Consider the following 13,500-nt stretch of genomic DNA (forward strand, 5'->3'; position numbering starts at 1 on the left):
ATCTTGAATAGATATTTCTACTCGATTTAGCCCATACAATATATTTAATTTTGTTGGTATAAATTTGATGTATTTAGGTTTATTCAACAATATTAAATAATAGTGTGAATTGAATAAAACCAGTTCATTTAGATGTTACCATTTTCAGTGTATTTGAGCTATTAACATGTCAGTTTCTGTAAAAATGTACTGATAATAACACATTGAGGTATTATTTAAACACGATGACTGTAATCACAGTTCATATAACCATGTAATCATAACATGCACATGCTATAAGCCAAACAAATAATGCTAGATAATGATTAAATCATTATAAATTACATCCATGTCTCACATTATAATGATACAATGAATGAAGAAACACAAACTTTGTAAATAAAATCAGAGCAAATGTGATGGCTAGTGCTAGGAAAGCCCCTTTCTCCATTGATTATAAGGCGATAGATACGCTGTAAAAAGTGGTAAGCTGCAATTGTTACCATAAAGAGCTATTTCTACCTGATTTGACCTAAAAAATTTTTGTTGGTATAATTGAATGTATTTAGGTTGATGTATCAATATATTCAAAAAATATTTTTGACTTAAAACCAGTTAACACCATTTTTAGGTTACCATTTTTCTCTATTTCAGTATTTTCCCTTTAAAGTATGCACATGGCTTTGTTAAATATACTCTTATCTTACAATATTTTGCCTGTAAAACCTGTCTTTTAAAATACAATTGTATGGTTAACAATTTATATGGTTAATTGCTTCTTCTGTCTTTATTCAAAAGGCAGTTTTGACACAATAAACTATATCATTAGGTTTGCATCATGAGGCAGGACCAGTTTGGTGTTATGGGATTTGTTTTGATGTGCTGCTGGGATGTTGCATCTATGACTACTTTATTGCAGTGGCCATGTTTTCAGCATGCACCCTAGTCAGTGAATTTCAAGTGCGTATCTAATATGCACTAATTTTAACAAAAATATTGTGCTTATTCAAACCTCTGTTTATTTAGTTTTATTATTCACTTTTGAATTTTATGAGAGAATTTTGAATGTTTTAAATTGCTGCTTGAAAGGACGGTAGCTTTGTTTGAGCCTTTAGGTGATCTATAATTGAAAAGCCAGTCGGATCTTGTAACAAGACACACAATTATACCCGTAAACACACAAGGGGGTTGCACGTCACAGAGGAGCTCTCTGTGACTCAATGCTGCTGAATTAAAAGGAGAAAAGAAAGGAGGATTGTGACTGAGAATAAAAGAGGAAATGTGTTAGGAACCAAATTCTTTTATACTACAAATGCACTGATCTGATCTTTGTGCTCAGGACAGCCCCGTCTCTCTGACACACACATACAAGTCCTCTTGGGCTCTTTGTGCAATTAAAGGGTCACTGGTAGGAGTTCAGAGACTTTGAAGTCAACTGCACTCCTGCGTATTTGCTCACTTAGAATAGAGCTCCTCTGTACCTTAATGGCAAGTCTGACAGGAAGCCCACTCTCTGGCTGGGCCCACTGTTAAAGCAGTGCCAGACCACCCTGTTCTTTTAGATAAAACAAGAAGTTTTTTTTTTTTTTTTGGAAGTTCATGTTTACTGGTCAAAAATCGTAATAATACAATTTAGCAGTACTGGTAAATATTATTGCAATTCATAACTTTCTATTTGAATATACTTTAAAATGTAAATTATTTGTGTGATGACAAAACAGAATTTTCAGCAGCCATTACTCCAGTCTGTCACAGGATCCTTCAGAATATGCTGATTTTGTGGTCAAGAAACATTTCTTGTTATCAGTGTCAGTGTTAATGCAGCTTCATATTTTTTTAAAATTCGTAATCCACTACCATTCAGATTTGGGGTAAGTAAGATAAAAAAAAGGAAATTTATGATGTAAGTTTTCGATTTCAAATAAATGCTGTTCTTTGGATTTTTTTTTTTTTAATTAATCAAAGAATCCTAAACATTTTTCTTTTTTTAAAAGAGTGGAGTTACGGCTGCTGAAAACCATCACAGGGATAAATTACATTTTGAAAGTGAAGTGAAAGTGAAAGTCATGACATTTTGCCAAGTATGGTGACACATACTCAGAATTGGTGCTCTGCATTTAACCCATCCAAATGCACAAACACACACACACACACAGCAGTGAGAAGTGAACACACTGTGAACACACTCCCGGAGCAGTGGGCAGCTATAGATCCAGTGGCCGGGGAGCAACTGGGTGTTAAGTGCCTTGCTCAAGGGCACTTCAGCCATGGGTATTGAGAGTGGAGGAGAGCACTGTTCATTCACCCCCCCCCCCCCACCTGTATGTATATATATATATATATATATATATATATATATATATATATATAGAAAACAGTTACTTTAGATTCTAATACTATTTAATACTATTTTTAGTAATTATATTTAGATTGTAATACATAATATTGCTATTCATACTGTATTTTTTTTATCAAATTAGTAAGCACAAGGCTGAGATGAGGAAAAAACTTAGATATTCCAAACATTTGACCACCTTTTATATATTGTAAGCAACACTGCTGATATTTCATTATAGCACAGTATTATGTATGTATGTATGTAATTTTCACAACATTAACCAAAATTTTAAACACACAGGCAAATATAGATGTGTGTATTCTTATTATATTTCTCATCCCTGTGAAGACTGTTCCCCCCACAGGATGTTTTATCCTAGCACATCTAAAGAGAGCACACTAAACACTAACAGCCTTCTCTAATAGCTGCAGCTCTTTAGAATGAAAACCATTTAATCCGAGTGTAAGTGCACAAGTGTTCAGCTGCAAGGAAGTGATCCTAAAAGAACAGAGAAATGACTGAAAATTACTGTATGTTTACAGATGTCGTCGACAGTTAAATGTGCTGACAGTTAAAATCAGTTTGGATGTGTACATACAACCTGTCTTTGATAGATAAGAAAAAGCACAATAAAATCTTTTTAAAAATCAGTAATTTATTAGCCATTCTGACAAATTGCATTGCTTCGCTTCAGTGTACTTAAAAAATGCTCTTTTCTTTTCTGTCTTATAAAATATCCCCTTACTATTTTGGTGTGAGAAACTGCTGCAAATGATTCAATGTGTGAGTGAACTGTTCTAATGACTCAGACTGAATCGTGAACAATTCCAGACCTTTTTGTTTACCCGTTTGACCCATTAGATCAAAAGAGTGATTCATTCGCAAATCTGGCTCGATAGTTTTGATTCTAAGAAGCTGATATAAAACACACACATGACTTGATTGCTGAGATTTTATCTGAGAAAATGATTCTCAGGTGGGTATGCAGTAATCTTTATTGACACGTAAGGATTTATCAGGGCACACAGCAGTTTTTCATTGGGGCTCGTGCCCCATTAAAAATGATCTGGCGATGCCCTTGGTAGACAAGCTGTCACTGAGGAAAAAGATGATACAGTACTGATGTATCAGATTTTTATTTTAAAATGTTTTATATTAAATATTTATTCATTTGAACCTTTTTTTTAATGAATTGGTTGAATGAATGATAAAGTGACTCATAAGTAGGCATTAACTTGTTTCATTCCTAAATAAAAAAAAAGTGTGTTTGAATGAATCATTTGAATGAATGACTCATTCATAAACTGTCATTTGTCTCCACCTACTGTCATAAAAGAAAATGAAAAGTCATTTCTGTTGGAATGCTATTCGTCAAAACAGATTTGAGAGCAAGAACTGTAGTATAAACTTTTATAATTATCATTTTTATCATCGATAATGATAATTATCTCTTATCATCAGTATGTGATAATTACCTTTGCCTCCATGTTTGTTTACTCTGAAATACAGCATAGGAGAGCAGTAAAGACTTATTTTTCTATCTATTTTATATGTTTACATTTCTGATAGTGTAAATAATGTTTATTTAACCAAGAAAATGTGACAGGGATATGAATTTACATTTGATTGTAAATTCATGTCCCAGTCACATTTTCTTGGTTAAATAAATTTTTTTTACACTATCAGAAATAGAAATGTTTTTTAAAACTATTTTATATTTTTACATTAACAGTATAATCAGTATTCTATTTATTAAAGCATTTAAAGTATAAATCTCATCAAGTTAGTGTTTTTAAGCGTTTTACATTTATTCCAAAATAATAACTCAAGCCAGTAGCAATTTATATAATATATTTTATTTGTGAATTTATGTTGAGCTGTTATTTTTTAATAGTTAACTTTTAAAATATTTGTATAATTTTTCATATCTTCAGTAAATATTGTTCACAGACACAGAGATTTACTTTACATTTTACTAAGATGATTTCTCACTAAAAACTTCGACAGATCATGTTTTCATGCCATTTAAGTCTTATTTTGGCATAGTAAAGTGGTTATATCTAAGTGTGTAAGTTGTTTTCTTACTTTTTAAAATGAGTCTTCCCATTAATGACATTATATTGGTTATTCAGATTGATTTCACGAACATGAAACATGCACGAGCAAAATTGGCCAGATTTATGGCATATCTAATCATATCGCGATGGAGGCATTGCCTCCTCTCACATGACTTCTCATTCATTCTCAATAACCCCTCACCAAACTCACTGTACACTTTAGGGGGTCTGTTAAAACTCAATGGGCTCAGTGGAGAAGAGAGATGATGGACTTCCATTGTAACTTTACCTGCAGGTGTCACTGTTGCATATTTCTTTAGGAAAATAAGTGATTTATATGTTATAAGTTATAATTTGTAATATTGGAGTTGTTTTGGCACTGCCTCCCTTGCCTCCTCAGAGGAAACACCCCTGATCTGTATGTATCAGAATGCTGATGCATGACAGTGTTTGACCGCCTAATACTGTAGCCTTCCTACTTATTAATGAGAATTTGCAGTACATTTTGAGTAACTTGTTTTCGGTACAGTTGTGTGTTTATAAAATCTGCAGCTGAGTGGGAGGAGGCCGAGTCAGATTTTTTGAATATGGGTGTGGTCTAGTGTGCCAGGCATATAATATGTAAACTGATACATGTTCACAAACATGCCAGATGCTCATTGTTTTCTCCATTTTCTCATGTCTGTTTTATTGGCTCTTTTCCACTGCACTTACACACGCACTTCGTACCATAATCTAATGCACATTTGACATAAAGTAGCATCTCTTATTGATTAGCCTATTTACAGTATGAGGAAGCTTTTGTGAAACTTTTATAGTTTAGAGGAACAGGTTATGGACCAGCTTTGGCTTTGAGTATATCTGCGTTTACAAGGGAAACTAAACCTTCAGATAAACACAAGAGCACATGCTTCGACCTTGAGTTTCCTCTGTGATCAGCATCAGACATCTGTCTTAAAATTTTTTGCATGTTGGATATATGCATGTTATGTTATTTAGTCTGCATGTTAGTCATTGTATAAGCATATGCACATGTATAATGTGTGGTCTTGACTAGTGGTTTTGCTTAGTTTATACATTACCATTTCCACAAAAAGATTCAACAGGAACTGTTTTTAACATTGATATGAGCACCAAATCAGCATATTAGAATAATTTGTGAAGGCTCATGTGACACTGAAGACTGGAGTAATGGATGCTGAAAATTCAGCTCTGTCATCAGATATTACATCTCTAATTGTATTAAAATAGAAATTGGTTGTTTAAAATGTTATTACATTTCTTATAAACATTATATTTTATTTATGTTTTTTGGATATTCCAGTCTATCACTAGTCATGACATGTAAAATGTGTGGTGTCCCATCTGCATGTGTGTTGTAAGATATGAAATTCTGTTCATTTGAAGGCCCTCCATCTCCAGATATGGATGGAAACTATGGAGGGGGACTTTTGGATATGGTTAAAGGAGGTGCTGGAAAGTTCTTTAGCAACATCAAGGACAACCTGAAAGACACCATCAAAGACACCTCTACCAAGGTCATGAACCAAGTGGCCACGTAAGTCCTCATTGTGTATTCATGGTCTTGTGTACATCAATTGTCCCAATGTAGAAAACAGCTTGTTAAGCATACCAAACAATGTAGCTTAGTATAAAAACAATAGAAGTCTGTGGAAATTCCCCACCATGACAGAAAAAAAACGAACGTGTGTGTTTGTTTTATGCATGTTTGCACTTGTGTTCATGTGTAAGACTTTAGAGAAAACAGAGTCAAGGTCTTTCAATAGAGTTCCTGGTGGCCTAGTTTTGTATAACGATTGTTACTATTAATATAACAGGAGTCCTCAATGTAATGACTCTTTTAGGTGTGTGTGTGTGTGTGTGTGTGTGTGTGTGTGTGTGTGTGTGTGTGTGTGTGTGTGTGTGTGTGTGTGTGTGTGTGTCTGTGTGAGCATTGATATGAGGATATGGGCAGTCACACAGTTGGTTTGTTACAACATGGCACTCTCAGGAAAGAAGGTACTAAGCTATCACTTGGTACCCTAAGATACAAAAGCTGAAAGGTATTTCTTTGTACCGTATTTACCCCTGAATGGTAAAGTACCTTAAAGGTAAATATTGGTACTGTAAAAGTTCATACAGTATTAGTACCTAAAGTGAGCATATTAGTGACTTTTAAATGGGTACCACCCAGTGACAGTTTTGACGGTTTATTTCTGAGAGTGTGACATACAGTAAGTATTTAAAATAGGGTCTATGAAACATGAGAAGAACCAGGAAGACTGATAGGTCAAAAATCAAAGATGTGTTTTTGTGTACTTGTGCCGTATTCTATGCTGTTTAGCGTATAACAAGTGTTATTGGTACTGAAAATTTTTAGTTTGCTGTTATCCAGAGCATACTCTGGTGATACAGGGGATAGCTGAGCTTCCAGAGCTCCTGAACTATTCATGTGCGTTTAGCACTCAGCCAAAAGGCAGACATTCAACACTAATGGGTAGACATTGCATGGAGTTCTTATGAAATGTATAATTTTACCCCCTATTGACCCAGAAGCAGTTCAGATCCACCAGGTTACCTATGTTGCTCCTAATTGGGCTCAGATCATTTAAGTGAAATGTAAATGTTCTAATTAGGCACATCAGATCAAATTATATAAAATATAAAGACAGCTATAAAAAGATAAAAGAAAAAAGGAAACAATAAAAAAATATATTTCTTAATAAATCGTCAGTATGTTGGACATTAGAAAGTACCTGGGGACTAAAAAGTAGTGAAAATAAAACATTTAATTGTGATATTGTGGAAAAAAGTGAAATAAGATTTCCACTTTTAAATATTGCGATATAGATATTTTATTGTCCAATAAAAAATGATTGTGACATGCATATGGCATAATAACCCTGCTAAATGAAAGTATTTAAATTATCGACATTAGGCATGATGAAAGGAACTCTCTTTCCAAATTTAAGTGCCTTTCTCTTACATACACTATTACATTTGTAATGATTAAACAAGCTGCTATTTTCCACCAACATGTAAAGGGTGAATGACATCCATACACACAGACAGACCACTGCACAAACACACAAACACTGACACTGTAAACTAGTAGTGTGTTTCATTCACCTCTTGCACAGAAGCTTAGAATAGCTTGTTTACATATGATCTCATTAGAGAGATTACACACTTCAGCAGATTACTCAGGTATTGTGGGTGTTGTGTAATGCTGTCCAATATGTCTACAATTACTGTTAGGCTCATGATTCTGCGAATACGATGAATATACATGCCAATTTAAAAGTTTCACCGAAGCTGCATTTGATAGTACAGTAAAATACTGTGAAATATTACTACAATTTAAAATAACAATTCAAATATTCCTTTTTAATACATTATAAGATATAATTTATGTGTGGATAAGATGAATTCCTCCATTCCCTAGTGTCACATGATCCTGCAGAAAAAAAAAATGGAAAATTTAAAATGCTCAGGAAACATTTCTTGTTATTATAAATGCTGAAAAAAGGTTGTGCTTCTTAATATTTTTTTGTGGAAACCGTGGTACATTTTTTCTGTTCGTGCTTTGAGGAATAGAACTTTCAAAAAGGCAGCATTTATTTGAAAAAGAACCTTTTGTAACATAATAAATGTCTACACTGTCACTTTTGATCAATTTATTGCATCCTTGCTGAATTATTTATTATATTATTTAAATGCTGCTGACTTTTGAATAATAGTTATAATTGTATACATATAAGATACATTTATCATTACCACAATAATATAATAATATAATATTTTTTGCATTTTTAGTAATATCAGAATAATTTAGTGAAATGTTGTACCTTCAAAATGGATATGAATATATCTTTTGCTGTCGTTTGTGAGTTTAAATGTGCTTTTATGTGTAATTTAGGTATACAAAAGGAGAGTTGGACATTGCCTACATCACCTCACGTATTATTGGTGAGTAATGTATAATTCTGTGGTAGTGAATGATAACCATGTCCATATACCACAGTATTTGCATTTACTCCAAGGTATTTACAAATGGATGGATTTACGTGTATCACATACTGTATGTGTAGACGTGTTATGTGTGTGTAGTCACTCAGTTTGAACAGTTGAAAACAGGCAGCAAGTTTTAACTTATTTAATGTAGTTGCTTATTTCTCACCCTAAAAACTTTTGTTATATGTATAAGGAAGTTGGTCTAGTTTAAATGCATTTTAAGTATATCAGATACTAATATTGTCATGTTTGAGTTCGGGCTATATACGCTAAATGCATTGTCACGTATTTGTATTGGACCTACTGGAAAGAAATATAATTGTCTTCTAATTGTCCTTTCATTCTGTCAGTGATGTCATATCCTTCTGAGGTGGTGGATATGGGCTACAGGAACCACACCGAGGATATCCGTTCTTTTCTGGACTCACGGCATGCCGAACACTACACTGTTTTCAACCTGTCACAGAGGAACTATCGGGGGGCCAAGTTCTCCAACAGAGTGAGTGCAATAAGCTGCATGTCCTGACTTACATACTTTCAATGAATTTCAAAGACTGAAAATCACTTAACTTTTGTTAAACGTCCCATTTGGGAAGAAAAAATTTGATTGCTTAACTACAATCGACATTTGGGGTTTAACCCTAAAAGTAAATACCTTTTTAGAACAAACCACAATAACCATATAACCATAAAAATATGTGAAATTACAACTGATTTAGCAAAAACTAGGAAAATAGGACACATGTATCTGTGAGAACATTGCAAAAAAAAGTTTCTTAATCATCCATATCTTTGTCGATGTCCAGTCATGAAGTCAAACTATAATTTAAACATTTAACAAATTTTAACATGAAAAGCTTAATTATATAAGATATGACACTCATGAGAATGTAGCTTTGATATGAATATATTTAATGTATATATGAAGAATTAATTCTTTTTTCCTCATCCTATTCTATCACAGATTGGATCGAATTTATTTTAAATTTCTTTTTTTATTAAAGCTCAGAACACGATTTTCAGAAGAACTCTTAGTGGAAGTATCATGGGCCGAGATATCTTTGTTTTCATTAGAAAATGTAATGGGGGGGGTAATCTTTAAATCTTATAGCTTAAATTGTAATCCATTTTAAATAAGTCATGTAAAGTATTTATACAGCAGTACCCAAAGTCTCATTAAAAAAGAGTGCTGAGTATGTTTTTTAATCTCAGCATTGATTGATGTTAGTTTTTAAGTAAATCATCTTAATAATACAATATAATGCGAGGTGGTGTTACGATCGGAACCCAGGGAAACACAGGAGACAAGAGATCCAAACGCAGTGTGGTTTAATGGCTAATCCAAATCAGAATCCAAGAAATCAATCCAACAAACAAACAAATAGAGATAGGTACAGGAACAGGAATAGGAACTGGAAGCTCGGAAGACGAGGAAACTCGGAAGGCGAGGAAACTGGTTGACAGAATGAAAGGACTACATCAAAACAAACAGAAAAAAGACCGGTAATATAGGCAGGGTAATGACTATAAGTGAAGACACCTGAGTGCAATTAACAGGAGTGCAATTACTGTGATAAAGGGACAAGGCTTTGTGGGAATTGTAGTGCCTACGGTGAGGTGCCTATGGGGAAGTGAGACCACTAGTGGAGACTCAGGGAAACAGAGACCAGACAGCGTGACAGGTGGCTAACACTTTAGCTTAGGGTCCAATTCTCACTATTAACTAGTTGGTTATAAGCATGCCTTTTATTAACCTATTGGCTGTTTATTAGTGACTATAATTTAATTTTTTGTTTGACCATATTCTACCCAATAGTCCTACCCAATACCCTAAACTTAACAACTACCTTCCTAACTATTAGTAAGCAGCAAATTAGGAGTTTACTAAGGCATAAGTCGTAGTTAATGGTTTTTTAATGGCGAGAATTGGACCTTAAAATAAAGTGTGATTGCTAAGGGATACTAACTATGAGTTAAAAAGGAACACATTTCTGGTTCTGTGTAAATGAAGGGGAACTTGAGCCTTATTGATGGGGCCCTGGTGTACAAAAATGTTTGGGGAAACAATGGTGTCATGTGGAATTCTTGTTCTACGATGTTCATTTTTGTCCAGAATGATACTGGTGGCTAAGATGACTCCTCTTGCGTTATTTAATTAAATATTAAACAGTGCTTTTGCCATTTAATTAAATAACTCCCAAGATTAACTGCATGACTCAATTATTTCCAGCTATTTGGCTGCATGGCTTATTTGCTGCTGTAGTTATAAAGGATATCTTAGTTCATTTTAGGATCACATGATTATATTCTCATTTCAATGACAAAAGGGGAGCAACATTTATATGTTATTTATTTTGAAGGTTTGGCTTAAATATAATATATTTGATATATAATGACTTTTGAAGTTTCATTCTTACTGAAATCCCTTGTTGTTGTAGGATCTGTTTTGTTGTTGTTTTTTGACATGCTGCTGTTTCATAATGTACATAAATATTCTTTTGGATGTATTTTATTCATGATTATCCAACTCTTTATTCTTTTAGTATTTCTCTCATATTCAGTTTTACCTATTTCCTATTTCTCTCACACATCTTCCTATCAGTGACAGTAATTCTTTGTCTCATTTCTCTGTAGGTTTCTGAATGCAACTGGCCTTCCAGGCAGGCCCCGAGTCTTCACAATCTATTTGCTGTGTGTAAGAATATGTACAACTGGCTTAAGCAAAACCCCAAGAATGTGTGTGTGATCACCTGTTCGGTAAGAAGATCTCCTGGTGTTCATGTCTGTTGTCTGTTGTGGTTACTCAGCATTAAACAACTATGACTGTGTTAAACCAGATTCATTTTCTACATTTGAGTCAGGTTCTTTTCACACTGACCAAAAAGGCTTTTTTTAAGGCTAAATATGACTTAAACCCTTGCAAAAATATACATTTCTGAGATAGAAATTAGCTCACACACACACAAAAAAAAATTCTAGGCAGCTTTGTTACACACTATTCATCATTAACAGCTACCTTTAATTAAAAGTCTTTAATTTACTTTATATATATATATATATATATATATATATATATATATATATATATATATATATATATATATATATATATATTAGTGCTGGGCAACAATTTTTTTTTTTTTTTAAATCGCGATTCATCGCATTATTGTCTGCGATTAGTCACAATTAATCGCATTGTTATGCACAAAACTAATAATGCATATAGGTTTGGGTACCGAAACCCGGTGCCAATATGGTGCCAATACGCAGATTTCAGTGCCTCTTAAATGTCTGAGCAATCAGTTGAAATATTTGTCCCGGTTCTCCGGAATGTACACAAGAAGCATGGGCATTGCTAGGCTTGTTTAGCGGAGCTATAGTGATTAGCTCCATAAACTGTACACAAATTCGCGATCGCCTCAGAGTCAGTTCCTTTAAATTTCACATGAAAATGGCGGCAGACCGGTCTCCTCCACGTCTTTCAGCACGCTCTTTAATCCACAGACCGCTGTGGAGCAGCGCGAGTGGACTCAAACAGAAACAGAGGACACACGGTGTGTTTATCGACAGATTGTTAGAATATCTGTATCTGTGCAGTTCTTTGTCATTACAGTTTCCCATCTACTGTAAAGTTTTCGCTCCGTTCAGCGCTCATCACACCACAGCTGTTTCCTCCAGTGACAATCGAGCACTTATCACATATGAACGCTGTGACGAGTGGGTCGGGGCAGAGAGCTGTGGGAATGGAGCGAGGCCGGTGGAGTGATTGGGAAATGAGCGACACCTGCCCCACTCACCGGTCTCGAGCCCCAAGGAAGAGATCGGAAGGATACAAAAGAGGAGCGACGACGGTGAAGGATGAGAGAGAACCATGCCTGGGTTTTATTTTGTGTTTGGTTTTGTTTGTGCGCGACAGTCGTCCGCGAAGGGCTGTCGCCCTGTTTTGTGTTTATTTTGGTATTAAAAGTTTGATTTGAATGTTCGCCGGTTCCTGCCTCCTTCTTCCCGTAATTATGAAGTTTGTACTTTGTTACAAACGCATTCTTTAATTACACTTGTTTAAATATACTTCATCTAATTTTACATACTTTATACATACACTACTGTGAAAAGTCTTAGTCTTAGGCAGTTTGTTGTCAGACTGCTTGTGCATTCAACAATCTCACTAGATTATTATTAAAATTAATATTTGGAAATGTAAACTGATATTTCCTACTGTCATACTACAGCAAAAGATAGAAATAACTGGCTTAGAACCCTTTTTTGGGGTGAAAATAATAATGTAACTAAGACTGTACTTTACAAATGACATTGTTACTAATTTATAAAGCATGACCATGCAGTCATACACAGAACTGATTAAAGATAGTGGCAGACAGCACTCATTTTAACTAAATATCAGAGTGACTGACAGAGATACAGTACAAACATTATGTGTGGTTTTGTATCAAATAATGACTCAGATCATGAAATACATTTATTAGCCTTAGAGTAAGGGAAGCACAACTTAGGAAATGAGAGCATCCAAGGAGCGTGTGAAAGCTATGGATTTATTTTAAATCTTTTTAATGTTCTACAATGTTATCCTTTTTAGGCTTTATTTATTTATTTATTTATTTATTTTTAAAGAAGCATTGCTTCAGGCACCATTTAGGCACCAGTACTGTTTTAAAAGTATTGAAATGGCACCGGTATCGGATAAAACCCAATCAATACCCAACCATATGTATTATGCACTTTTTTTCATTTAAAAGTAGGCCTACTGTAAGTGTAATGACATTTGGTTTGCAAACACTATTTATTGTAGCCTATATCTCAACTTATAACATTAATGTAATTAAATTAAATATAAAACAAGCCATTTATCACCGCAAGGACATTAACGTTTTTATAGAAAATATTTTATAGTTTGTTATAGAAAAACAAGTTATAACAGGCATCTTCCTATTAGAGACCTGCACGATTGTGGGACTCATCGCAGCAGAGCGCGGTGCGGGACAGCACTTGATGGATAGGTAGAGACTCATGTGTTCAGGATGTGGGAGAATAATTTGGGTGTGCTCACACTAGGCAATTTTAACCCCCAAAGCCTGGTTCGTTTGACTAATGTGA

The 13,500-nt window shown here is 34.3% G+C and overlaps 1 protein-coding gene across 10 annotated transcripts in view; it reads left to right on the plus strand.

Annotated features, from left to right (window-relative positions):
• Nucleotides 1-13,500, plus strand: part of LOC132151847 (putative tyrosine-protein phosphatase auxilin) — a 29,942-nt gene that overhangs the window by 5,527 nt on the left and 10,915 nt on the right. For 7 of the 10 annotated variants that reach the window (XM_059560284.1, XM_059560285.1, XM_059560277.1 and 4 more), the window contains 4 exons: nucleotides 5,782-5,932; nucleotides 8,294-8,343; nucleotides 8,739-8,887; nucleotides 11,023-11,145. In XM_059560284.1, coding sequence (XP_059416267.1) covers nucleotides 5,782-5,932; nucleotides 8,294-8,343; nucleotides 8,739-8,887; nucleotides 11,023-11,145 — 473 coding nt within the window. The remainder of the gene's footprint in view (nucleotides 1-5,781; nucleotides 5,933-8,293; nucleotides 8,344-8,738; nucleotides 8,888-11,022; nucleotides 11,146-13,500) is intronic. The other 3 variants (XM_059560278.1, XM_059560280.1, XM_059560283.1) reach the window with 1 other exon arrangement.

This window comes from Carassius carassius, chromosome 10 (genome assembly GCF_963082965.1).
Source record: "Carassius carassius chromosome 10, fCarCar2.1, whole genome shotgun sequence".
In the NCBI taxonomy this organism is placed as follows: Eukaryota; Metazoa; Chordata; class Actinopteri; order Cypriniformes; family Cyprinidae; genus Carassius; species Carassius carassius.